The sequence below is a fragment of the Carassius gibelio genome, chromosome B5 (genome assembly GCF_023724105.1).
Source record: "Carassius gibelio isolate Cgi1373 ecotype wild population from Czech Republic chromosome B5, carGib1.2-hapl.c, whole genome shotgun sequence".
NCBI classification, from domain to species: Eukaryota; Metazoa; Chordata; class Actinopteri; order Cypriniformes; family Cyprinidae; genus Carassius; species Carassius gibelio.
The window spans coordinates 36,240,031-36,267,097 of NC_068400.1; the positions used below are offsets into that span (position 1 = coordinate 36,240,031).

The window sequence follows — 27,067 nt, forward strand, 5'->3', positions numbered from 1 at the left end:
ATTGGAAAAAATAAAAGGAGTAAAGGAGAGGGAGAACTGAAAGGAAAGAGACGGAGGGAGGTCGTTCCAGAGTAGTTCATGCTGTACAGTGGTTTGTCCAGCATCTAATGAAAGCACATGACAGCTTTGTGTCAGGCTTTCTGTTCTGTACCACAGGGAATCTCACCGCAGTCGTTTTTCTATTACTCACACTCATACCAGACCCTTTTTGCTCATAAGAGAAGGACACGATCCCCCCCGGGCTATTTGCTTCCAGCCCAGGCTATACTTCCATTTGTAGTGTGTGTGCATGTGTGTACCACTCTATCCATCCACTCTCCGAACCGCTTATCCTACCGTTATGTAGAGTTGAATAAATAGTGTTTAGAGATCATCACTGATAGATTTTTTAAATATGGCAAATCTAGGTAAATGTCATCTTTTTTTATTTCTCTGGACACGACTGTTCACATGTTCACTGAGGGAGATAAATCACATTCAAGTAGAAGAAAGAAGACTCGAGACGTAATTCCACTTAAAACTGGGTCAATTTTACTGTAAAACATGTTAGGAAACATTTCCAGTGTTCACTGCTGTGTACAAGGATAAACAAACAGTAGTACAGCAAACTACCTTCCTGAATACAACGTCTCATAGTAAATACTGTGAACACGGAGCTAAAGAGATAGAAACTAGGAGCTTATGCTCGGTCCTTCAAAGTAGCAAATTGACAAGATGAGCTAATTCGCTTAAGATATATTAACCATTTAATTGAACTAATCACTAAAATGTCATGTATTTGGCAATGTAGCCAGACTATGAAAAACATACATGTTTACTATCACTCTTCAAGACTTTCTAGATATTCTAATATATGCTATTTTAAGTATTATCATTGCTACTGACAATGTTTAAAAGTGATTCGTTTCACCCGTTAGGCTTTGCAGGAATTAAAAGACACACTGCAAGTGTGCAAAAACATTTCTCTTAAGATCACCATGAGCCGAGGAGTCTAATCATGATGCTATCAATCATTCAGCATTTCATCTAATCAACCACTCCATCTCAAACAGCAGGACGCCAGCTTAGAGACACAGGACAAGAATAGTACAACATCAACCTAAATATTCTGTTTTTAAAAGATGTGTAACAGTCCCGACATAAAAAATAAATGATATATCGTTGTAATTATCAGGCTCCCGGAGGCATTTTCTATTCCCAAGCAGGTAAAACATCAAAACCAAACCAGAACCATTTGAACATTCTGTCGATGTTTCTCAAATTCTCTTTAATAACATCTCAGGAATTCAGGTTTGCTTTACAAACTTCAAAGGGAACTTAACTGTCATGCATATCAGTGCCTTATTGATCTTAAAGTTGACCAATTATTATGTCTGAATTAGCATCACAATAATCATTATCTTAACTGCTTCATATCGAGTTCATGAATAATTTGTAGTCAACAGGGAGAAACTGCCTGAAGCCTTTAAATATTATTGCCTAAAGCTCAATGACATCACATATGTCTCTCTCCATAGTGCTGCAAAGCCAGTGGCCATGGTAGAAGTAAAACAGATGCTGCCGGATACATAAACAGCATACAAAGGTATTCAAACAGCAGCACTTTAGAAGCAGACAAGTGTGTCCTAGAAACAAAGCAGCTCATTTTACAATGTCTATTGCTAGAGTAGAGATGCACAAGGATGGGTTAGTTAAGAACGAGACACTCATGCATGTTTTTCACCAACTCTCCTTTCATTTCCCAAAACATGACGCATAACAATGAATATATGAGATAACTTTCTGATGCATGACACACTCAGCACGAGGCCATACGGCATACACTTAACATCTTATTGCAAGAGTGGGGGGGTCTTCACACCTGACGTGCCAGTGAACTTTCCGCCAATCCAGATGGCTCCATGATCCTCAGAGCTCTTGCTGAGTCCTTATGGTTCTCATGTGCCATTGGCTCGATCAGTGACAACACACAAGCAATCTAATGCTATGTTCTATTACACCCATAGATCATATTCATACCTAGCAATTTTAAAATCATTTTAGCATTCTAGCATACAACGACTTTGGTAGAAACAGCGCAGAAATTATTACATGAGCTTAAATGAGCTTGGATAGCAAAATATAAAGCCATATCGAGACATGCAATCATCTGAACAGTAAAGAAGCATTTTGATTTGATCTAATCAGAACACACTCGTTCCCTGATGGCCCTACAGATACAGAGATTTTGTGCTTTATTTGATTTTCAGGGCGTCTGCATGAGTGGTCAGAGATGAAAAGAGATGTACAAGGCAAACACAGATGCATCCTTCACATCTCAGTGCCCCTGCCTGCATCTCTAAAGATAAAACACACTCACAAACAGATATGGATATATGCGTGATTCTTCACATGCTCTCATTTTCAACTAGTGTTTTATGCTCTAAATATAGCAACATTAGGGATCTTTTTCCTTTTGCTTCAATTGAATATTGCAATGCATTCTCATTTTTGTATTATTACCTAAGAAAGACTAACCACATTGCACTTTTTCTATCTGGCAGCTTTTTGTGAAATGCTTTGGACTGTCTTTTGCACCAGCTGCTGCTGTTTTGCTCTTGGACATCCACTCGTGATGATTAAAGACTACAACTATCTACTGTTTTATCTGTTTGGTGCATCCAAAAAACACCCACGCACCAACTAAGAGTGATTCGTGAACATTTTCCTCTAAAGAGAAGCACTTTAAAGACTAAATGTTCTATCCTGTGTACTACCTAAAAAAAAAACCTAATCTTGATATTCAAAACAGGATCACAGTAACAGATATTGCAGATACAATTGCACTTTGACCTTTGACTACCTCCACCTACAAAGAAAACACCACAAAACAGAGCTCGACATCACATCAAATACTTACAGACACATATGACAAACATACAGTAGGAGAAAATTCACAAGTGTGACACGTTGTCTATATTACTGTCAAAATGAATCAATTTTAAAATCTTATTCAATGTAGTTTTTTCTTTAAGACACTAGAAAGTTGTGAAAAGTTTTGAAGCTAAAGGATAGAATCTGCTGATCTACAATGAGCTCTGTCTACAAACGACTTAAAGTCACACATACAGTACACGAGTCTATTGAAATCTAAACCATCTAAACACACAAAGTTCCTGACACAGATATAAGGTGTGAGTGTCATTTCAACACCACTTAGGTAACTCAATCATTCAGACTGAACAGTTTTCTACTTAAAAAAGTTTCGCTTTCCTCTTCTCTCTCTCGCGCTCTCTCTCTATCTAAAGATGGTACATTACAGAGGGAGGCCAGTTAAACGAAACGAAACCTGAGTTAAATTCCCTCTAATGATTCCTTAAACACGCATACTTTAACAACTAAAACAGTGCAATATTATGCTGAAAGATAAATTACAGTTTTTTTTTACAGAGTTTGAGTGAATATGTACATACAACAGTTCCACAGTTTATCCTGCACAATAACCTCAAGGCGTTTTTCACTGTTAAATGGCCTTGTTTCACTGTCCCTGCTAGTTAACCACAAAAACAGCTACTCAAAAAAGTACTAAAAACAAATCTGTCCTTATTTATCCTCCTCCTTAACACAGCTTTTTTTAAATCTCAAAGAAGCTGAATGTTATTTTCTAAACCTCTCGCAGGTTAAAATTCAAGACCTGCGGAGATCTACCGAATGTTTCTCTTTCAAGCTGAAAGCTCAAATGGATGGGGTGAAGACACAGCACCTAACAGTAAAGGCTGCTTCCCCTCGTTTCATCTGAGGGCGGTGAATTGGAACGTCTTCTCAATGTCAGCCATCCTCATCCTCATCCTCCATCCTTCAACCTCAGGGCTTTTCCGCCCAGGCTCTCTCCGGAGGGAGCATTGCCACGTGGGCCCTAAAGAAAGCTACCTGCCTCTTGGGCTGCTTTAACCAACGACTCAATGTCACAAAAGGTCATCGTAGTCGAGAAGTTTGGAGTGCTGGCGGCTCTTCCACAAGCGATAGAGGCGGAAATCGAAGTACATCTCGATCATCTCCTTACCTGAGTGTGGAGAGAGCACAACATTTTTAGTTCTCCTGAAAATATCTGACCATAAAATAACAGGCAGCATGTCAAACATGTACCGTACCATCCACTGAGTGAAATAGATCTACATTAGGAGGCCTTTATAGGCATTTGTGGGAGTTTTAAATACAGTTCTCTATTTAAAACAGTGGTAATTATCCTCAACAGTGTGAATCAAGCTGTGAGTCCATAGGGGAGAAAAGGAGATGGAAGAGGAGGGAGGGGGGCAAGAGTGCCTCCTTCTGGGTCCAATAGAGAGACAGAAACAGTGGGGGAAGATAATGTGGTTTTAATTGGAGAATAATTACTGTCAAATCAATAGCCGTGGAATGGATGAGAGTTGGGGTCAGAGTTCACGTGGCACATGCACGTTTGTTGAAATGCATGTTCCATTTGTTTACTGTATGTGTGTCAGATTAGTCACGTCTGTAGAGTGTGTGTTAGTGTATGTGTGTGCAGTACACTCACCCTGAGCTGACAGTTCCAGAGGAGACTTAAACTCAACGGCATGAGGTTTCATCAGTCTCTTGACGTTTTGAAAAAGCTGAGGACGAGAGAAAGTTTTGACGTTTCACTACTTTTCACAGTTCAAACTGGCAAAAGACCATCAGCATTACTTACAATATTTCCAATTAAAAACAGATATTGAAGATATATTAACAGCTTTTCACTAATTAATACCAATATCAAGATAGCAGAGGGGTTGATAAATATATAAACCACTACCACATATTTGATACATAACATCATGCTATAAATGCAAATGAGATATTCGCAAAATTATTTGATTATTTTATTTGATTAAATACACACAACATTTGATATTATAAATAATAATACAAGTTATTATTATTGTGTATATAAAGCAATAATAACAATACCAAGTATTTAATAATATCAATAATTGTTTAAACTAATTTATTTGTCTGTACATTTCAAAATCAGTCTATAACGGCTATAAAAAGCTGTAACCATTTCCAGCTAAGCAAACTCTTTTTTCACTCTGATCGACTGCTAATAGGAGCCATACAGTGATGAATGTGCATCATAAACCAGAGGAAGCTGAACAGGGCGACCTGTGGAGCATTAAACTGAGTGTTCTGTGGTTCTGTGATTGACCTCCGCCAGAGTGTCAATGAGAATCCTTCATATCAGGACAAAGCCTGTCAGAGTGCATTAATTGCCTCCTGCTATCCCCTCCCAGTCCTTCGACTTCTGTTTCTCTGGTCGCTGTCAGTATCATCTCTCATCTGGGCATCTTTCCTAGAAGCTATTCTCCACCTCTCTAATCGATCACAGAAGCCACAGAAAGCCTCATGAATCCACGCTCAGCTAATCAATCTCTTTCCATTGTAGTGAAGCAAGGGGTCTCTGGCTCTTCAGGCCATTTCATCTTTCCTCTTTCATCGTGATACACACATATGACACAACTGTGAAAATCGTAATAATTAACAGCATATTAGCAGCTGAAATCAAATTAACAACAGCAAAAGCAGGACTCATGAGGAACTGGCTCAAATTAGTCTCTTCCCTTTATTCAGTATAAAATGACATGTACTCAGGCAGTCGTTACAACCTTATTAGCTTTCTGGTATATAACACACAAGACATATGGCCAGCTGCTGCTGACTTAGCACAGCTAATAGAAAACAAATCAAAGAGACAGTGTATTACGGTTATCTGATGCTAACACAACCACCAAAGCGCACACCGAGAAATAAATAAATGAATAAATAAATCACTTTTTTGAAGTGGATCTTTTAAACGAATTGGATTCAGGTCATAAAACCAGTCTGAATGATTGGTTTACAGACTCACTTGGCCTGTTGATGATGCTTTTGTATCATTTATGAATTATTGTTATTGCATGGAAATGCATTCAATATTTAAATTTAATACAGGCTTGTAATGACATAAGGGTGAGTAAATTATGATAGCATTTCAATTTATGCAGGAATATTCTCTTAAATACAAAAAGGAGGCATAGAGCTGTTGGGCTCCTCGTTGCACCTGGTCAGACTCTATAAATAGCAAGTTCGCTCAAGCTCTTTCTCTTCTCTTCAGACGTTGCAGGGCAGTGCTGAGTGGACCATAGGGGAAAATTGCTAAATGTAGTGGAAAAAGCCTCTAAGTTTCCTTTTTTCCCTTTACCTTTCCCTTTAGTTATTTTTTCTCTTTAGGTCTGTCTTCATAAACTGCCTGGATGAAATGTTCATGTGACAGAAATTCTAAGAGACTCTAGTTTTGTGCATGGTCATGTGTACTTCAATCAGGGACTGTGTGCACTTCAATCAAGAGACTGCATCCAAATTTGTTTACAAAGTGTCTGTCATACCACTGTGGTGTCAATGTTCAGCATTATGCTGCTGCAGAATATTAACTCTGCTTGAAAATATCTGTGACTTACATCTAAGAATACTTTGCATATAGATATAAACTCTGAATACTGACTTTTTTTGTACAATTCCAATGTTCACAAATGAGTTAATTTCTCACAATCCAAACCTTACATGTCACCGTTGCTGTTTTTTTAACCTTCACAGAAGAACAAAAAATACATATAATTGCGACTTTTTCCATCTCAAAATTATTTACTTTTCTTCTCAGTATTGTGAGTTTTTCCGCAATTGCAAGTTAACATCTCACAATTCTCGCAATACTCAGAACTGTGAGAAAAAAGTCTGAATTGTGAGATATAACTTCACAATTACCTATAAGTTACAAGGCCATATCCAGATTGGCACAGCTGAATACATGTCCAGAGCTGTAGTGGCCAGAGGCTACTGTCAGCATGTGCCGCTGAGAGACTGCGTGTGTGTACATGTTAGAGTGTGTGTGTGTGTGTGAGAGTATATGCGGCAGAGAAGTGCGGGGGCGGGGTGACAGACTGTCTATCTGTCAGTGACAGAGCAGTTGCTTGTCAGTCTGGCACACTCATCTCCTGCCATCACATCATTTCTCATGCACACACCTGCCACAGCATGAAATATGAGGCTGTACAGTAATGTCTCCTCTGCAAGTGTGCTAAAATCCATAAATGACTATTAACATAAAGGCTATGGCTGTAAATACAAACTACGTACATAGTCTCTCTCTATATACACTGAAAGCCTGTCTTGATCATTTCCTGTCTTGTCTTTATGACAAAAAGCCTACGGTATGAGGGTTGAAACACGCAGGGTGCTGAGCAGATGGGATTATCTACCTTTTCTCCGTTCGCATTGCCGAGCACATAGCAGCCCATAATGTGGATGAGGTTATGCTTGGGATTTAATAAACTCATGAATCTGCCAAGTCTCTTCCAGAACCTGCACACAAAAGCTCAGGATGATTACAAAGGCTACACAGTTTTCTATATTGTAAGGCTTATGAATTGACATAAAATATTTATTCTTTGAAGGGAAACCGAATGCCATCTTTAGGTACTCTATATAGGTTATTTATCAGTTTTATGTAGCAGTAAATAAAGATTGTCTTAATGCTGTCCTCTTTGCAACATGAATAACAAAACCATTATTCAATTTTTTATAAATTATATATAATTTTTAATTATTTATATATATATATATACATATACACACACACACACATGTATATATTATGGAAAGCCAAGGCATACTTTAAGGATTATCATTACAAATCTGGAAAGATGGTTGAATGACTGTATACATTTTCAAATGCACATTATGATCCAACCAAACTCAACACAAGCAGATATAATAGGCTGCACTTTGTTTTGTGAAGGTGAGCACTCACTGTATCATGTCCTCCTCCTTCTCTACTTTAGCAAATGTGGCCACTTTGTTCTTCAGTAGGTAGAGATGACCCGGACCTCCCTGGAGAATACAGAGAGCCCATTTACACAGTGCAAAATAACATGTACATAAATACTCCACATGCAGACTTGTGAAAAAGCGAGATATGCAAATAATCGCACACATATTTTTTTTCCCCAACCTGACAGAAGATGAGCATGTTCCAGATTTTGCAGCCTTTTCTGTAGGCGGTGAGTTTCTTTTCAATCTCCTCTGAAGAGCAGAGAGATGAGAGAAGACAGATAGCAGAGAAGTGGAGAGAGAGAGGCAGCAAGGGAATCAGTTGAAATTACAGCCCAGCTTTTTCATAGTAAACAAACAGCAGGAGAAAAAAAAATAACATTTGGCCAATTAACACGTACCTAGTATATCATCAAAGGTGGCATGCTCATGATCCTGTGGGCAGAAAACAGGGCAAGAATTAATGTCTCGTGTGTATATATACATATAAAACACCTGCATAAATCTGCAACATGAATTATTAGTTGGTAAATATTATGTGGCTTTTTTGTTTTTATATAAGTTAAGCATAATATAAGCACTACATCTCAAGCCCAGCATTACATAGCAGCAAATTCAAACAACGATGATTTACACTACTAAAACTTGCATGCGCGAGCTGACTGGTGGACATCATTAGCTGTGCTTAACACAAGGGGCTTTATACTGGATAATCAAACTTTGATTCTCTTTGATCCCATGTATGACTGCATCATTAAATTATACTCACATAGAGAATGGGGATTATGGAGGGGTCGTCCCGACGGATGATGTTGGGAACGTATTCAGCCTTTGGGACTTTTGATGAAATTAGCTGTTCAAAAACAAGGATGAATAATACACACTCTTATTAATGAGCCTATCGATGATCAAACAGCTGCGCTTCATGTAATGAGGATCTGGCGATGAGTTCATAGAAAGGCAGTTGGCTCGTGTCAATGTGGTTGAAAGATGCATGTACCATGATTTTGGGTGGGATGAAGTCATCGCCCTCACAAGCTGCTCTTTCCGACTCTCTCTCTTCCTCCCAGTCGACATCATCGCAGTCTTCTTCATCTAGATTGCCAGACGATGCCTGGAGGTCTCCACCTGGGGAAGAGGGTGTATGCAAATACACAGAAACACAACGCAAGCACATAAACAACCAATGAGATGACAGGTCCTATCAACAAGCATTCTGTGGCTCGCGACTGAGAGGTTAGTCGACCTAACATAACCTTTCTGCCTTTCATAACCGCTTGTTTATGAGAAGATCTAACACAACAACACGTTTTGCGATATAGAAAAGCACACATATAGACAGCAGAGTACATCCATGCTAACAAACATTTTACACATACACATACGCACAGGTGCTGATGTGTGATGAATTGCAAAATGTGCAAATCTTATGAAGCTTTTAAAGAAATTATCATATTCAGATTTTGTTTTACATTTTTTTTAAGGAAATTAAATTCCACCATTATAAATTGCGTTGCACTAATAAAAAAAAAATACTGAATAAATATTAATTTAATATTAATATAATAATAATAATAAAAAAACAACGTTTGGGGTTTTATTCAGTAAGTGTGAATTAAATTTATTAAAAGTGACAGTAAAAGACACAAGATGTTACAGAAGATTTATATTAAAAAAAAATATTAAACTGCACAATAATAATAATAATAATAATAATAATAATAAATGTTTTTTGATGACCAAATCGGCATATTAGAATGATTTCTGAAGGTTCATGTGACACTGACACTTGAGTAATGGCATCATTATGGAAATAAATTACATTTAAAAATGTATTTAAATAGTAAACAGTTACTTTAAATTGCAATAATATTTATCAATATTAGAATTTTACTGTATTTTGGATCAAATAAATCCAGCATTGGTGAGCATAAGCAAAAGAGACAGACAAAGAAATAAAATAAATTACCAAACATTTCAAAAGGTAGAATATTTTAAAATACAATCGTGATAATACCGCTTGTACTTTTAAGACAGCTCAGTCTAACATTTTTTACTTCAATGGATAAAGATAGAAACCACTGAATCTGTCTATGTTATGTTTAAACAAGGCAGAGATATGATCTTAAAAGGCATTGTAAGATTAACCAATGTATGAGTGTTTTGCATGAGTGGCCAACCTTGTGCATGTACTGAAATCAGAAAACGAGAAATCATGTCTGTGTATGTGTGTGGACTCACTGTCTCTGGAGTCATGGAGAGAGTCAGGCTTGACAGGTGTGGGGTCACTCCAGGACCGGCTGAAACTCTTCGCATTGCGATCAGCAAATGCTAATAACAAAGCGGAGGAGGAGAGCATCACACACACTGCTTTTTAACAGACACACACACACACACACACACACTCACTCTAGGCTCTTTTCTGAGGTTGATATGTTTGAGGATTTCTTCGTTTTGGGCTGTCTAGCTCTAAAATATACTGTAGCTGTACACTGTTATTGATAAGAGGGGAGGCAAATTATTCAGAAACTAAATCGCATCGCTAGTTGTACATCAGACAAGCGTACCAAATGGTTTTGTTTTCATCCTTTTTACCATATGCCTGAAGCATCTGTAATGCCTGAAAATAATTCATCTGACACCATGAATTATTATCAAGCAATGGCATGTTTGCATATTTACAAAGAATTGCACAAATATACAGATGAAATCAGACAAACGTTATGATAACATACATAAAGCCATACATAAGTATTAACATACTCAATCACTCACTCACTCAAACACACACACAGACATCTGCAAACAACTCACTCTGGGCCTTCACTCTCCTGCTGCCCACCATCCTCAGGTGTTTCCGGAAGTTTCTGGGATAGAAAAGGATTTGGAGAAGCACAGTGGATTGGAAAAAAGGTATAAGACAAGAAGGGAAAAGCACAAGAAAAATGGGAGATGGAGGAAGAGGAAACAAAAATGGAAATGTTAAATATGCTGTCAAACAATCCATTTATACATGGTAGCATTAGCATGGCTGATTATGGACGGGGATGAGTGTTTGAAGTTATACAACAAGCTCAGTGCAGTCCATACAAATCTCCAGTCCTCACAGTTCCTCTGTAATAAACTGACATAAATAAACAGTTTGTCCCCGTTTGACACTGCTTCAGGCTTCAGAAACATAACCTTTACTCATCTGTGCTTCTGTATTTTCAGATATTTTCATTACTGTTTCATTACCAGCACACTGTCTGAGCTATTAGCTTGAAGTCACCATGAAATGCAAATTGACAATTCTCATTTACTATGGAATATTGCAGTGTTTATTATAAATGATTTATCAGTGCACATCATTTTTTTTAAACCATACGCTCTCGTAAATTTGAATCAAAATAACTTCCTCTCCTCCTCACAATTACATTGCTACCCTTCTCTGATGAAATATTCACTGGTGTGAAACAGGGGCAGTAATTTCTTTCTTCCACCAACTTGTCACGCACATGAGAATGCAACAATTAGCAAACAACAATGATCCAAAAAACCAATCAATTACTAGTGGACAAACATTACATCTTGTTCTAGAAGCCAGATGTACATCACATCTGTTTCATGCAGATTTCAAATTAACATGATGGAAAACAGATTTATTTTTGAATCTGAATTTAATATTTTTCAAGTATATTGGATTATAGAAGTATTTTTGAATATGTACTCAATTTTGAATAATGAACAAACATGAGAAATTACATGAGAAATGACTCCTGTTTATTCTACATAAGACAGGTCGCCACCAGCAAGGACGTCCTTTTAAAAGCACAGGCTCTCTCAAATACTACTGTATACTTAAAATAAATATAGGATAAAGGATTTTTTTTTTTACTTGCACTGGTAACCAAAAACATTTGATTTTGTGTGAAGTTATATCTATGTAGATGAATATCAGTATAAACACTCTTAATAGCCAGAGAAACATTGAAAACGAATTTGAACCTTAAAGAGATAGTTCACCCAAAAATGAAAATTACCCCATGATTTACTCACCCTCAAGCCAGGTGTATTTAACTTTCTTCAAATAGAGTTATATTAAAACATGTCTTGGCTCTTCCAATAGCAATGAATGGGGTTCAAGATTTTGAAGCCCAAAAAAACTGCAAACTTTATAATATAAATAAAATATTATATTAATATGCTAATCTTGCAAGAACTAAGTTTTGTTTACAGCAAAGAAAGAACCTCTTGAAAGAGTTTCCTCTTGATTTATATCAAAATCATCTCTTTTTGTATATTTAATTTGTGACCAGAGTTTCGTTTTGCTTTCTCCTCTGCGTTTGTCTATGTCCTAAAACGCCACTCTCCTTAAACCCCATTCACCTCCATTATAAAGCTTGGAAGAGCCAGGATATTTCTAAATGTAGTTTCGATTGTATTTGTCTTAAAGAAGAAAGTCGTATACACCTTGAGGGTTTTGAGGGTGAGTAAATAATGGGGTAATTTTAATTACTGGGTGAATTAAATTAAAATTTTACTTATAGGTAGGTGTTTCACTGCTGCTAAAGCATAGTTATCACAGTAAAACTGGCAAACTATTTGTATAATTCTGCAGAAAGTACAAAAAATAATTTCACTTTATGTACTCATTACTGCAGTTTCAAACTAGAAATGCCAGAAAATCACTCACAGAAAACTGTCCACTACAAACATCCTCATCAGAGAATGAAAGCAAGTTGAGTTGACCCACTCTTTCAACTGACAGCCTCTCTCCTTTCGTTAGCACTCAACACTTGTTCTCCATGCATCATGTCACCATGGTTACACTGTAATGTAGTATAGTAGGAGAGAGTGCTGTGGAGAGGTAGGTGGTCTTTCTTCATTTGCCAACAAATAATAGAGCAGTTCACACAGTGAATTCAGAGCCTTTAAAATTAATGAGAGCTGGGCTAGGGATGAAATTATGAGGCAATGGCTTTTACAAAACGCAGAATCCAAAACTGATGGCTATAGTGTCACATTTCCCACAGTCAATATATTACCGTTAGCATTTTTTCTGCAGGCATAATGCAGTTGCACAACACCACAATATTAGAATGCAGCACTGTTGCCTAAGCTAAAAATACTGTGTGAAAACTAATATTCCTGCAGTACAGTGATGCATAGCAGAGGACATTTTTTATAGTATGTACTGTAGATGTGCTGCTATGAGCCTCTAATCAAATCCACCGACGTGAACATTTTACAAAAGAGAAGCAGGCTTTTTTTAATATCGCCGTTATATTTGAGATGGTTACAAAGAGCACGGTGACAATGCGTCTGTATAGTTGTCAGAACTGCTTTTCTCCGGATGTCCGTCATGCTGACATGCTTCTAAACTGCTGTCAAAGTCAATGTGCCGGCTGACAAGGAAGGAGTGCAGATCATCATCAAGTTTCAAAAATAGAAGTGCATATCAAGAGAACTATGTCTTTTTAGCAGGCCATTTTTAATTAATCGCTCGAATGATCTTAATCCTCATTTGTGAGCAGGCTGAAAATAGAGTGACCAGTCAGATCACCAGAGTGTGACATGTTGATCCTCACACTGAGAGATATAGATATATATATCTGTTCCTTTTTATGCAAAGAATAAAATACCACATATTTTTTAAGCAGCACAACCACTTAAACAACTCCTCAGAAGATCTAGTGTATGTTCCACTTTTTCCATTAGCTAGGAAAAGAAACTCGGCATAATCCAAAATACTATGAGCTTTAAGAGATAGTTCACTCAAAAATTAGAATTATTTTATTATTAGTTCCATGCTCAGGTAACAGACCTGTAGATACTGCTTTTTAGAAAAAATCTGGCCACTTCAAAATAACTAAAGTGAATGAGAACTATCAAGCTCCCAAGTCACCATAAAAAATATCTGAAAAGTAGTCAAAATGACTTGTTCACTTTATTCCAGGGCTTTATTCAATGAATATCTTGACATATGCTCTACCTCTCTTGTGTGCTTTCAGGAGAAGTACAGCTATCTGATTTGTGAATGATTCATTCAGTTGAATCATCTAATGCTACTCACTAAACTAAAATGATTTGTTCACTAACCGGACAGGTCCAATCCAACTGTGCAGTTAACTTACTGACTCAGTAATTCACTGTTGAAGCAAGTTAACAACTCACTGGAGAGGAAGATTATTAGTAAATAAATCAACTTAAATGTTGGTATGTTTGTCACACAAAGTGGTTTATAAAGCTATTAAAACAGCACACAAGTCATATGGAAATAAATGAATTGGGATTCAACGTAATTGCATGTAAACCAAGGACCAACACATTACTATTATTATCATTATTTAACATTATAAAATAGCATTTATGTGTTTGGCAGAAGAAAGACACTCATACAAGTTTTGAAAGACATAAAAGCGAGTAAATTATGGCACAATTTTCTTTTTTGAGTGAACATATCCTTTCATGTGCAGTTGTTTTGTAATCATAATGAATGCAGCCCTCTTACAGTCAGAGGACAGAGACAGGCATCTGCAGTAATTCTGTTCAGCAGTGTCATGGGATCTCTAAAAGCTACTGCTCTTACCAGGTTTTTTGTTCTGCAGAACACACTGAATTACCACAAGGGAGCAGAACTCTGTTAAACCTTTGTATCAGATCTGTTCTTTCTATTTTCATTCAGAGCACTAAACATTCTCTTTAGAAATTCAGAATCATGTTGGAAGAAGTTTTGATGATCTGCCAGCAGACCAATTAGGATTTACAGGTGAACAAGTGTTTTTTAAAATATGTAAGCCAATTCATCCTGGCGTAATGAGATTTGCTGTTGAGTTATTCATGGCGATCATGACATTAGTGTGCTGCGTGACACTAGACCGATAAGTGAAACTCTGAAAGTGTTCAGTTGTCAGCGTATTGACTAACACACTCCAGACACTGCATCTTTGGGTATTCGATTGGCCTATTGATCCAAGCAGCCAAACACAGACAGACACACACACACACACGCATATATAAACAAATGCTTTGTGTGTGTGTGTGTGTGTGTGGGTCAAGGTTTTAACCTTCATTTAAACTCAGTAAAAACCTGAGATCACTTAATGGCCACAAAATGGCTTAATAAACATACATTTGTATGAGGGTTAGGTTTAGAGGTCAGAAATATCAATGGTTCTGTTAAAATAAACGAATAAATAAACACCCACTGTAATACAAAATTAAATGTGTCACCTCTGACCCAGACAATAAGCCTAGCCAGTACAGTATATAAAAAAGTTTGTTTCTTGATAACACATTAAAGAAATGAACAATTTGTCAGAAAGTTAGAAAAAATCAGTTAGAAATGTTAAGAATATATATATATATTTTTTTTCTCCACTGACCCCTTAGTCTAAATCTAAAGAAGCTGGTTTCTGCTTCAGAGTAAACATTCACAAGTTTGGGCTCAGAATGTTAAATGTAATTGAAATAATTCTCTTAAACAGACCAAAGCTGCATTTAGTTGATCAAAAATACAGTAAAACAGTAACATTGCGAAATATTATGATTAATTTCATTTGAATCTATTTTAATGTGTAATTTAATCCCGTGATCAGCAATCTTTCCTCTAATCTTCACTGTCACATGATCCTGCAAAAATAGTATGCTGACCTCAAGAATCTTTTTTACTGCTGAAAAATCATTGCTTAATATTTTATGGAAGCTGCAACACATTATTTCCCAGGATCCACTGATGAATGGAAAGTTATTTTAAGGTTTTGTTAAAATATGAATTTCTTCAAAATGATCATATAAAATCCCACTGACACTAACATTCTGAATGGAAGTGTATATCTAACAATTGTGACTTTACTTCATACCTTAAACTTTATCTCACATTAACCACCTTTATTGTTTACTCTGAAGAGGAAACCAGCTTCTGTAGAAATCTCAGGGTTTCGATCAATAAACTGCTGCTGGCGTTCTGCTTGGTAAGCCTACCATCACGACTTCACAGGGAAGTGTGCCACGAACTAAAAGCAGATCCTCAAGTGTAGTGTGCAGGATAGGAGTGAGGAGCAACACACACCATAAATCTACACTAACACAGGACAACACAAAACACGAACTCCACCTCTCCACGGTCTCATTCTACATGTGTGTTTTGAGGAAAGGGCTGTGACACAGGGCATTAGACAGTACCTTTCCATCAATGCGGTGGCCTCTTGCTCTCTTTTCCTCCTCTTTCTCTCTGCAATTCCACGGAAGGCCCTGCTGGGACCGGTCACAGTGTTACAGGCTGTGGGAGTAGGTGTGTGTGCACAGGGAGCAGTGCAAGGGGAACAAAATCTAGAGTGGCTAGGAAGGTTCAAACCATAACAGGTAGTCACCACCCACAGGCTAACAGGACACTACAGGCACGTACACACACTAAACACTACGACCACAGTGAAGTCAAGTGTAACAGACACTCAGTCACCAACCAGCACAGAGGATAGATAAATTCACAGAAATCTGTAACATCTTTGTGGGAGTGGTTCTCATATCTGCTGTGCATCTATTGTTTTTCACAGGTTGATGGAAAGTACAGCCATCATTACTAACAGCTGATGTTAAATCAAACCCCTGTCCTCAGCAGGTGAGGTTAATGACAGCCCAGAAGCTATGTTTAGACTGTGTGTGTGTGTGCATGTAATTGCATGTAGATGTGACTGCATCCTGAAATCCCCCAGAGCCTTGACAGACTGGCGATGGTCTTGGAACACTGCGTGTAAATCTTGAGATGAGTGACTTTTCTGGGTTACATTCAAGCTATATTTATATATTTCATGTGCAATATTCAACACAGTGAAGGCAACAATCACCATATTCCAGAGTCAGTCTACCAGTTTTTTTTTTTTAAATATACCTTTCATTATAGTCAAAACACAAGCTCTGCTCCAAAATCTAGTCAACCGTCTACCTAGATCTTATTTTAGGAAATCGTAGGCAGACTCCCGACAGGAAGACTATTCCTAAATGTATGTAGATACATTTTTCTGCTCTCTTACACCTTGTTTGTAAGACACAGTTTAAGACAGCATTGCAAATGGAGATTTTGATTTGTTTATTCAGTATCAAAACTTCAAAATTGTATTATATTATGTAATTAAACATTTATTTTATTTTAATTTGCGTGCTCCAGGTGATTTAAACACTACAGTATAATTTTTGGCAACTTACCAGCATGCAGGAAAAGGTTTTATGTGATGGTGTTATTTTGTATTTCTTTCAAATATACAATATTTACAATAAATGAGAGAAACGTAGTATGCTAGTATGCTATTCAAGTTCACCTGTACTTGAGCTAAAGCATCAACATAATGCTGTCTGATTCCTCTCCTTTTATTTTTACTAGAAAAAATGCTTTTCAACAGGAATTGAGTCTCATGTGAGCTTTTAGTGCCATTTATGTGGCATTCAGGGTTGGCTATGAAGAACATTCCAGATCAGTCACAGTTAGGATGTTTACAATGGAGAGCAAGCCAGTCAATCGCAGTCGGTTGATGTGATTAGTGACACCGGTCTGAGTGACTCACAGTTGGTGTTGGTGTATTGTAAGCAGTATTTGTGCTGTGTGAGACAGAGTTCCTTCATAACTTCAAACACTCTGTCTAATGCTGGTGGAGTGAGAGTTAACACAGGACAGGAGAGGAGGCAGCACAGAGGAGCAGAGGGTGGGGATGGAGTGATATGTTGAGTTTTTAAAACAGTGGGCTAATGATGAGTAAGGTATACTCACGATATTCTTTGAAGCCAAGGAAAAATGCATAATAAAGAAGATAAAAAGAGGAGAGAGAGAGCAGGTGCTTTAACCATCACAAGAAAACATGAAAAGCAAGCAAAAAAGGTAAGGTAATACAGAGTATTTTCAAATATAAACACTGGATCGGGTCTTATGAAAGGATCACCCAGCGCTTTACTACCTATTACAGTCAATTATCACAAAAAGTGGCTGCTCTACATCCGACCACAGGAGAAAACAGTGACATTTCACACAAATTGAAAGGACTCTGAAGTGAAAGTGTCAATTACACCCAGCAAAAAGGGGAATGAATAAGTCAGAAGAGAAAGTGAATTAAGTAGCTGCAGAGATAGCAAAGTATTCATAGACAGAAAGAGGGATAAAGTGGGAGAGGAACGCCAAAGAGAACTGACACCAGATGATGAGGTGGGAGGGCACAGTGAGGTTGAGGGGGAGACAACAACCATGTCGGCTGGAGGGAGGTGGACTGCACCCCAGTGGGGGGGTCTCAGCCAGTGGGCTCTGTGATTAAGACTTCTGCCCGACAGGTGATAATTAAGCAGTCAGGCTGAGCGAGAGCATCTGTGCACTGAGAATAATGAAGCCTGAAATCACTCAAAAAAGAAAAAGAAGGAAGATGGGAAACAGGAAGGAACAGAGGAAAGTAAGAGAACGAAGAAGGTAAAGAGGAAGAGGAGGGGACATGGGAAAGGAAAGGAACTGAAAGAACAGAAAAAAGTGGAAAGACAAAGTGAAACATGAAGGGGAGGAAAAAGAAGAAAGGGAAGAGTAGAATTGGAAAATATAATGCAGAAGGCAAAGAGAAAAAAGGGAAAAAAGAACTGGAAAGGAAAAAAAGAGGAAGAGATGAGGAAATGGAATAATAAAGGATAAAATAAAGAGGAAAAGGAAGTAAACAAAGAAAGTAGAGAGCAAGAGGAAGGAAACAGAAATGGAAATGTAGAAAGAAAGATGAAGAGACAAAGAAAAAGAAAGACGAAGTGAAAAAAGAAGGGGAAGAAAGAGAAAAAGGCAAAGAAAGAGGTAATGAGAATGAGGCAATGATAAAGAGGAAAGGGAACATAAATGAAAAGAGAATATTAAAAGGAACAAACATTGAAATAAAAAGAAAGGGAGAAAAGTGGAAGAAACAAAAGCCAGAGTAAGAAAGAAAGAAAGAAAGAAAGAGAGAGAAATAGAATACCTCCTGTCCTCCCACATGCATGAGTCAGGATAGTTAAATTACAAGTCTGCTTCATAGACCAATCCCACTCAAGAGGAAGCAGAAGGTTTGATGCAATGAATTCCCACGTTTACTCACGCTTGCATGGTGGTGGTGGCAGTCTGGAAGCTAAACATGTTCTCTTTAGGGAACCAACTGTTCGTGTGATCCTCTGCAAACAAAAAGAGAGCAAAGGAAGCCTAAGAAAAGGTAACAGGTATGGTGTAAATCTCACAATGATTTAAACAATAATCCACCACTGAGTGATGGTGATCTTCTCCTTACCTCGATCTTCAGAGGACACACGGTCCTCACTGTACATCCTCTCCAGCTTCTTGTGCTGTTTGCCACCACTGTGAGGTGATGTCTCAAGGTCTAGAGAGCGCTGGCTCTGGCAGTGTGGCCGAATGCAGGCCACACAATCTGGCGTGCAATCCTCCCTCGACCTGCTCCGCCTCGACCCCCAGTCCCGGATATTATGGGCGCTCCCTGAGCTCTGCAAAGGTTGCGTCAGAGGTGCATGGCTGTAGTGATGCTGGTGGGTAGAACCGTTGTTTCCACGGTGGTTGCTTCCTCGATGATGGCTGCCACGTAAACTGCAGGGAGCATTGGTTCTTGGCGGGTCTGTGGTTCTTTTCAGCACCTCTAGCTCCAGGCACTCCTTGCTTCCCTGGCCTCCAAGCATATCTCGCTCCCTAGTAATAGTGTAGACACGTGCTGGCTTCAAAGAGCTCTCTACACACCTTTGATGATTCTGATCCTCAGAAGAAACGCTGCGTTCTATGGAGAGATGACGCTTGGAACTGGTAGGAAGGGGTGCAGACCGACTGCCTGGCTGAACCTCTTCTTGACTGGGCTTGACTATGAGAGTGTGTTGGGAGTATGGCTGGAGGCTGTTATTGTTGTTCAGTCGGCTGATGTCTGGGGAGTCTGTGTCTTGACCAATGAAGGTGTCAGATAGCAAGTGATCTGGAGCGAGAGACCAAGATAAACAGATTTTTCATCATCTTGTCTCGGCAAAGCAACAGGTGCCACTCAAAACTCTCCTGTAATGTTCAATTAAAGGATGACTGGGTGAGTGGACTAAAATTATATTAATGTTGAAACTGAAGGATGATGATTTCTTATGGCAAGTACTAATACATTCAAGCATTTCACAAGGCAAACAGGAGGAGAAAAACAGACTTCAGGACAAATGAAGGTAGGGCATGAGGTGGAATGGACCTAACCTGATCCGTTGCGGTTCTCAGGGTGCGTGTGAGAAAGGTACTCTCCAAATGCTCGAGCTGCTCTGCAAAGAGACAAACAGGAGACCAAATCAACGAATGGAGATATAGCTCTCTGTCTTGATGTACTTTCACATGCTACTGCTTTTTGGTCTCAGTAGTCATTCTGAATCTAGTTGTTAAGTCTGACATCATGAATCACTTTTAACAGGTCCAAATGCTCTTTTGATCTCAAAGCAAACAACAAATTGTGTCTTTATAAAGTTACAGAAAGTGTGAAGTAATGCTACTGAAAAATCCACTTAACCTAAAATCTCAGCTGGTCAGATAGTGATTCATATTTTCTGAATCATTAAATTTACTGGTGCCAGGAAAATGCAGTGTGCATGGTTAGTTTTTAAAAACTAAAAGGCACCGTGCTCATAAATGGCTGCTGAGATAGTATTCCCACTTGAAATGGAACAAAAGCTTGGACCTGTAAACAGTATTCAATACATCATGTCTTAACAAGTACCGTATATCGTTTTTCATGATAATATTGCAAACAGCTTCCATATTTCATATCCATATTGGTGGAACTCTCTGTCCTAAAGTGGTACATAGAGACATTTACAGACCACTAACTTGATACTGTAATGATATTTTAGATATTGCCCTTGGCCACCGATGTGATTTATGGTTTTGCATTTAAGTATAATGTCCGCTTTATAATTCGACTCACCGGAACACTGTGTGAGATGTGCAGTCAATACTAAATACAGTTTTTCCTTTTCATAAAACTTAACACTACAGGTCTAACTCAGTCTATTCCCTATATCCAAACACCTCACAAGTGAAAATGAGAAACATTAGCAGATAATGTCACAAGATGTGGCTCTAATTTAAACTGGGATCCCAACACCTGCAGATGCTTTCAGAAAAATGCAGAATTGCTTCACATCCCATAACTTGTCTGAGCAATGAGATGTAAAGCACTGAATGAAATCTAGATACAACCGGCTTCCAGTATGAGGTCACTCAGCTGCTCTGGCACAAGAACATGGCCCCTGCTCTTATGAGTTGATATATAAAGAGAGGGAGAGATAACTCAGGAAGCATAGTAGAGAAACATTGGTTGGAAACTATTTGTGCTACTTTGCCATACTTTCCTCTAATTTTACCAACAGGATGACCTTCATGCAATGTTTGAAAAAAAAAAAATGCTTTCCAAAATTCTGAAGTCCATTGAAATAAAATAAAAATAAAAATGGAAAGAAGGCATTTGAACTCCTGATGGCCCTTATAATTAGCATACCCAGATAATTTATACAAATCATTAATGCATTCGAAGAGCTGCTACATTCCATTTTCAAATGCATCACTCCACCTCTTAACCATGGGAAAGACTTACACAGTATTTCCCTCCTGTGTGGCACAGCGAGAACACAACTAATGTAGCCTAATTACTCGCATATGCTGGGGGAGTAAACCAACTACCATGTACAAATGAAATATAGCACCAAACCTGTTTCACTCTCCTTGCCTTTCATTTAGTTCCCAGCTAATGATGCCTTCCCACACAAGCTCACTAAATATGTAGATTCTAACATGCATAAATACACTGAAACTCACCTCCATCCCTGCACCCTTGAGAAATGTGGAAGCTACACAAATGCAACTAGATGAACGCAGTGAACTGACAAACACCTCCACAAGCACACAAACCTATAATCAGCACACTACAGGCAAATTGTGCCGTCTCGGCACTTCTCTAGAGATGCTGGGAAATGGGATGGTTGTGTTGTTGGAATTGCCATGCATTCCTGCAACGACACTTTGAATAATTAAACAGTAGCCAGCATGTGCATCCCTCTCTCTCCTCACTCAACAAACTCTTCTAACAGATGGGAAGAGTGGTGCAGAGTGGAATCATCCAATCACTTTCTCATCATTCTTCTCACTGTCTCACTCCACATTGCCAAGACTAGATACAAGCTAAGTGTTTTAACATGTGATAGGCCGAGGGGTCAGGGGTGAACTAGAACTAAGAGAGATCACAACATTTGTGTTTTGATTTTACTGACTTGTTTAACTTGAAATGGACTCGTTCGGTATCTAGTCAGTGAGGAGATGTGTGGATGGATGGGGTCACTGGCAGCAGAGAAGGAAATACGATGGAGAAGCCCACTGGGAAAAAAGTTCCCTGCTAGGACACAAATCACTTTCAATGAGATTGCTGGGCGGAACTCAGAGAGGGAGCAATTCCGTAAAACTGCTGTGAATGTGAAATAGATAAGTGAAGTGGGTGTCTGAGGGCAATGTGCCAAAATTTAATATTTTTTACATTTTTATCAAAATGTAATTTTGAATGCTGGTGTTGTTAAAAATCAGGTCTTGCATTAAAAGGGTCATATGATGTTGCTAAAAAGAACATTATTTTTTTGTATTTGATGTAATGAAATTTGTCTATGTGGTTTCAGGTTTAATAAACACATGATTTTCTTAATGACTTTATTATATGACACATAGCGCCATTTTGGAGAACATCTGCTGAACTCAAACTGCGTATGCTCTTCTGTGTCAGTTTTCATTTAAATCAAAAAGTGTAAATACATGGAAGAAGCATATCCATGTGTCGCGGCTGACAGAGAATAGCGTACATAGTTTGTGTTCAGTGGATGTTCTCCAAAATAGTGCTACGATAATGCGGAGAGACAAAGAGGAAACAAATTGTTGAATAAAGTAGTTATTTTGGGGGTTTTTTTCGCATACAAAAGGTATTCTCGTCGTTTATAAAATTCTGATTGAACCATTGATGGCAGATGGACTATTCGGACAATGTCTTTCCTACTTTTCTGGACTTTGACAGTGCAGTTTACTTGGCAGTCAATGGAACAGTCACAAGCCCCCCGGTTTTCATCCAAAATATCTAAAATTGTGTTCCGAATATGAATGAAGCTTTTAATGTTCATTTTGGGGTGAAGTAACCCTTTAATGTAATGCTCAAATGACAAGAAATTGCAATGAATCTGCACAAAAGAGATGCCCCACAACTAACATTAAACATCAAATCTACATACGTTAAACAGGCACTGATGGTGCTAAAGATGAGCCAGGAGGAGACAACATCCCTCATTTCCTCATTTATTTTAACAAGGATTAAAGCAGGTAAAGCGATACCACATCCCACACCTTCACAGCTGAACCTTAAAAATGCCTGTGCTTGTCCATTCTCTGGAATTCATTTGCGCTTCTTTGAACTCCAATTGTTCTGCATTAATACCTTCTGCCTAAGAGCGGAGCACAACCAATTACCAAGGATAGTTTACTGTTCTTTTTTTTTTAACTGAACCAATTAAAAACAACAAAGCTACTCAGATGGAGAGAATTAAGATATGAATAATAAATATTGGGAAGCACTAGAGTATGAGATGCCAGAATCTCTCACCTCGCCTCATGCCAGTTTGTCCGATGGTGTAGTAGCAAGTACATCTGAGAGCATCTCTCATGTTTTCAGCCATGTGACAAAAATGGGGGAGAGGAGATCCCAAGGGAACTCAGAGAGAAGCATTTTAACCAACAAACTAAAGCAGATGCTTTAACCAAGACTGCTGGACGAAAGCCTGTGGTGGTCCAGAAGAAGAGGCGGATAACTAGTGACTCAGATGAACAACATGAAAACACGAGCAGATGTAAAAACAATAAATGCCCAAATGTGGACTCAAATACACACTGGCATATAGATCGAAAGTGTAGGGCTTTACAAAGGCAGCATGGGTAATGGAGAGTGGAGATAACAAACCCTGGAGCTGTTCTTGCACTGCTGTTTTGTTCAGATCCAGGAATGACTGCTTTTGCCCTGGATGACACTGAATTCAGCAGACCACTTTGGTGTGCTACACTAATTTAGTAAAAAGCAAGTACAGTTTGTTCTTGAGTGGCTCAGCACACATTATCCAGAACACCCGTGTGTGACATGACCCCTTTCTCTCGCTTTTTCGCGTCCTCCTCCTCGTTCACTTGCTTACAAACTGTGTTATTTTTGATGATTTGATTTCTTTAAGACCATCATCTCACACTGTCCTCACTGCCATCTAAGAGTTTTTGTCATTGACAGCTAGAATTTATGTAAGCTTGTAGTGTGAACTAAACAGTGAGTCATATACATTTTGAAAATGCTCAACATCTGCCATTGGCATTCAGCTTTTAAAATCTCCGCATTAGAAATTCATTAACACTCAATGAGCAGGTCTCTAAATTAGTCGCACTAGCAAACATTTCAGCTCCAAATGGCAATCGACCAAAATGTCCCAGCTGATCCATTCCAAATGTTCGAGACCTTTTAGAACTGAAAACTGCCCCTGCAGTACAAAAAGGCCATTTATTGGAACTAAGCTGAAAAAACGAGAGGAGAAGGGAGGATATTATTATCTAGAAGAGGAAGATATAGCACATTATTCCAGATGGCATTAATAACAAGCAAGATGTGGGGGAAGTTTGCCAAACTTGGTGCAGTTTCGGCCGTGGGGTAACCTCAACATCTGTGGAAAGCCTTGCAAAAAAAATCTCAATGTTAGATTGACTAAGGTTTCTTTTAATAAGACACCTTATCATATCAATCCGACCATCACAGTTTGTGCTGTATGTTTCACTGGTTAGTCAACCTGTCAATGTTGTGCATGATTTCTATAGAGTAACATATTAGACCTAACAGAAAATCTTAAGTCTGGAATTAAACATCTCACAAACATCTCACAAATGCACACCTCATTCAATACATTCAAAAATGAGACTCCGTAACAAAAAATAATAATAATCACAAAGCTCTAAATTATAAATCCTTGACTAAATTTATCAAAGAAAATAAAAATATATGATAAACTTTGTAATAGTTATTTTATTTATTGGCTTTCGAATGCAATAACTCCATAAAACATTCGCAAAAAGACAGAAAAACAACATGTGTCCCAGTCTGACCCTAAGCATCATCACACACATATAAACACACAAGTTTTTGTATAATCTGGGCCTCCCTCCAGTACAACTGCAGGTGGTCTCAAGATTTAATTAGACATTTACATGTCAGCCTGTGAGACAACTGGGAAGCTTGTAGATCTGTAGCCTCACACTGCGTAGCTCTAATTGGCATCGGGCTGTCATTTTAGCACGGTTCCCACTTTCAGTCTTTGTCTTTGGACACAGAAGAAATTTGAACCTTTACACTCTAAAGCTGGAAATAAAGAACACCTCACAAGTAATGCTGTTGTCAGGTTTCCCTATCTGGCTCCCACACGGCCTATGTAGTGCAGTTCAGCCCGTATCCAAACTGTCTGTAAAGGGCATCCTACACATAGTAGCCCATCTGAGAAAGTCAACTAGGTTGAAGCAACAGAGACATGGAGGAAACTCACTGGAAATGATCAAACTCACTGGAAACGAGTATGTTTCTCTGTTCAAAGCATGATACTAAAGTGCTGCTCGTCCAAGTCTGACCCTGTTAAGTATCCCCCCGCTAAACAGATGAATTACAGAGAGACGTTTGGTGACAGCTGATTCAAGAAAACTGCAGTGATGGCATGGTGAATTCTGCAGGTTGTTAATGGTCATTTACAGCATGTGGACAAATGAACAAGTGACTACCTGATTGACTCGGTGAGGAAGCCTCTCAAAGGCTCACAATCATGTTGGTTGGGTCCAATCACTTCACAAAACTCTAAATGACGTACATAAATGTACCAGACAAGTAAAAAGAACAAACAGTCTCACTAAAGTAGGCTTAATCTAGTGACATCATGACGACTGAGAGTGACAACAGTGTCATGGAAAATCAGCCTTATGAATATTTGCATTGATTGATGAGCAAACAAAAACCAAAACAATGAAAATAAAACTGTAGGTATACTGAATTTTAAGTATATATTGGAAGTACAATAATAATAATAATAATAATAATTTAAAAAAAATAAAAATATTTTTTGTTTAAGCCCAATAAATATGTTTGCAGTATCACGCTCAACAGTAACTAAATGTTTGATTCTTTCTGAGCAAACTAGTCCGAATAGTGTTATCACGACAAAACACCATAATTTCATTTTCATTGAAAAGCCCTTATAAGTAATTTAAGTCAAAACGTATTAAAAAAAAAAAAAAAAAGTTACTAGCAAGCTAGTTATGTATACAAAGTGTCGTCATCAGCCCCATTACAGCCTTGACCTCAGGAACTGTCACTGATACAGTACTGACAGAATTATTTCTTTGTTTTACATTCGTCAACTGCAAGGAAACAATGACAAGAGGTGTGATGAGATGAGATAGTTTCGTGTATCATCAGTACAAGATTCTCGGTGAGACGTGCTGCAGAGACTCACCTAACTTTTGCGGCAACAGAAGAAATCGCATCATTCCTTAAATTCTTCTTCTTGGACACGGCAGTTCCCATGCTGCAGTGAAACCACCAGTGTGTAAAAGCAGCTCATTCCACTCGTCTCATCTGCAGTGGAGGAAAGAAATGCACAATACAAACAAGTCACGCACAGAGTGGAGATATTATCTCCTCCTCTTACGCCTGATTCAAACTGCTGCTAAGGGTCTGTGTCAGATGTTCCGTTTGCTCCTCATGTTTAGGAACGCGACATCCAGCTGAATTTTACTACGTGAAGTTGATGTTCTTTAGTGAGCAGAGTTTGAGCTACTACAGCAATGTGAAGAAGGGAGCGCTGCTAGTACGCCAGAATGTGTGTGCTCACGCGCAGCGTACTTACTCACGCTCGCTCGCTCTCTCCCTCTCCCCAGTTTTCCAATCCAGATAAAACGACAGTGGACATTACGGAAACTAGTGCCATATAAGGGAGAGGTGGCTCAGCTTGTCATTTGGCGTCAGCTTAAAAGTGAAAAAAAAAAAAAAAAACGAACTACGGGTACAGTGTGTTTATTTATGAAAGTCAGCAAAACATCTTACAATTTTGTATACAAAAAAAAAAAAAAAAAAAAAAAAATATATATATATATATATATATATATATATATATATATATATATATATATATATAT

At 38.3% G+C, this 27,067-nt stretch overlaps 1 protein-coding gene across 7 annotated transcripts; it reads right to left on the reverse strand.

Annotated features, from left to right (window-relative positions):
• Nucleotides 1-508: 508 nt before the first annotated feature.
• Nucleotides 509-26,854, reverse strand: nsmfb (NMDA receptor synaptonuclear signaling and neuronal migration factor b). Of its 7 annotated transcripts, none has more exons than XM_052557832.1 (16): nt 26,779-26,854; nt 26,386-26,507; nt 20,042-20,103; nt 19,098-19,781; nt 18,912-18,984; nt 16,009-16,077; nt 10,657-10,709; nt 10,084-10,173; nt 8,843-8,970; nt 8,612-8,695; nt 8,244-8,277; nt 8,024-8,094; nt 7,823-7,902; nt 7,272-7,374; nt 4,535-4,610; nt 509-4,042 (listed from the first exon to the last, which is right to left on the reverse strand). In XM_052557832.1, exons 2-16 carry the CDS (start codon nt 26,454-26,456, stop codon nt 3,945-3,947), a joined length of 1,776 nt encoding a protein of 591 aa, XP_052413792.1. In that variant the 5' UTR covers nt 26,457-26,507; nt 26,779-26,854; the 3' UTR covers nt 509-3,944. The 7 variants fall into 7 exon arrangements, with proteins under 7 accessions (XP_052413792.1, XP_052413796.1, XP_052413795.1 ...); XM_052557836.1 differs by having other exon boundaries at nt 20,042-20,098; nt 26,779-26,816; XM_052557835.1 differs by lacking the exon at nt 26,779-26,854 and adding an exon at nt 26,581-26,771 and having other exon boundaries at nt 20,042-20,098.
• Between the last annotated feature and the right edge of the window lie 213 nt (nt 26,855-27,067).

Excerpts from the sequence above, each read along its gene's own strand:
- nsmfb (XM_052557832.1), bottom strand. The coding sequence starts at position 26,456 with ATGGGAACTGCCGTGTCCAAGAAGAAGAATTTAAGGAATGATGCGATT. Across the intron at positions 18,985-19,097 it reads TGTGTCCTCTGAAGATCGAG|AGGATCACACGAACAGTTGG; the intron begins GTAAGGAGAAGA and ends TTTTGTTTGCAG. Across the intron at positions 7,375-7,822 it reads AAGGAGGAGGACATGATACA|GTTCTGGAAGAGACTTGGCA; the intron begins GTGAGTGCTCAC and ends TTTTGTGTGCAG.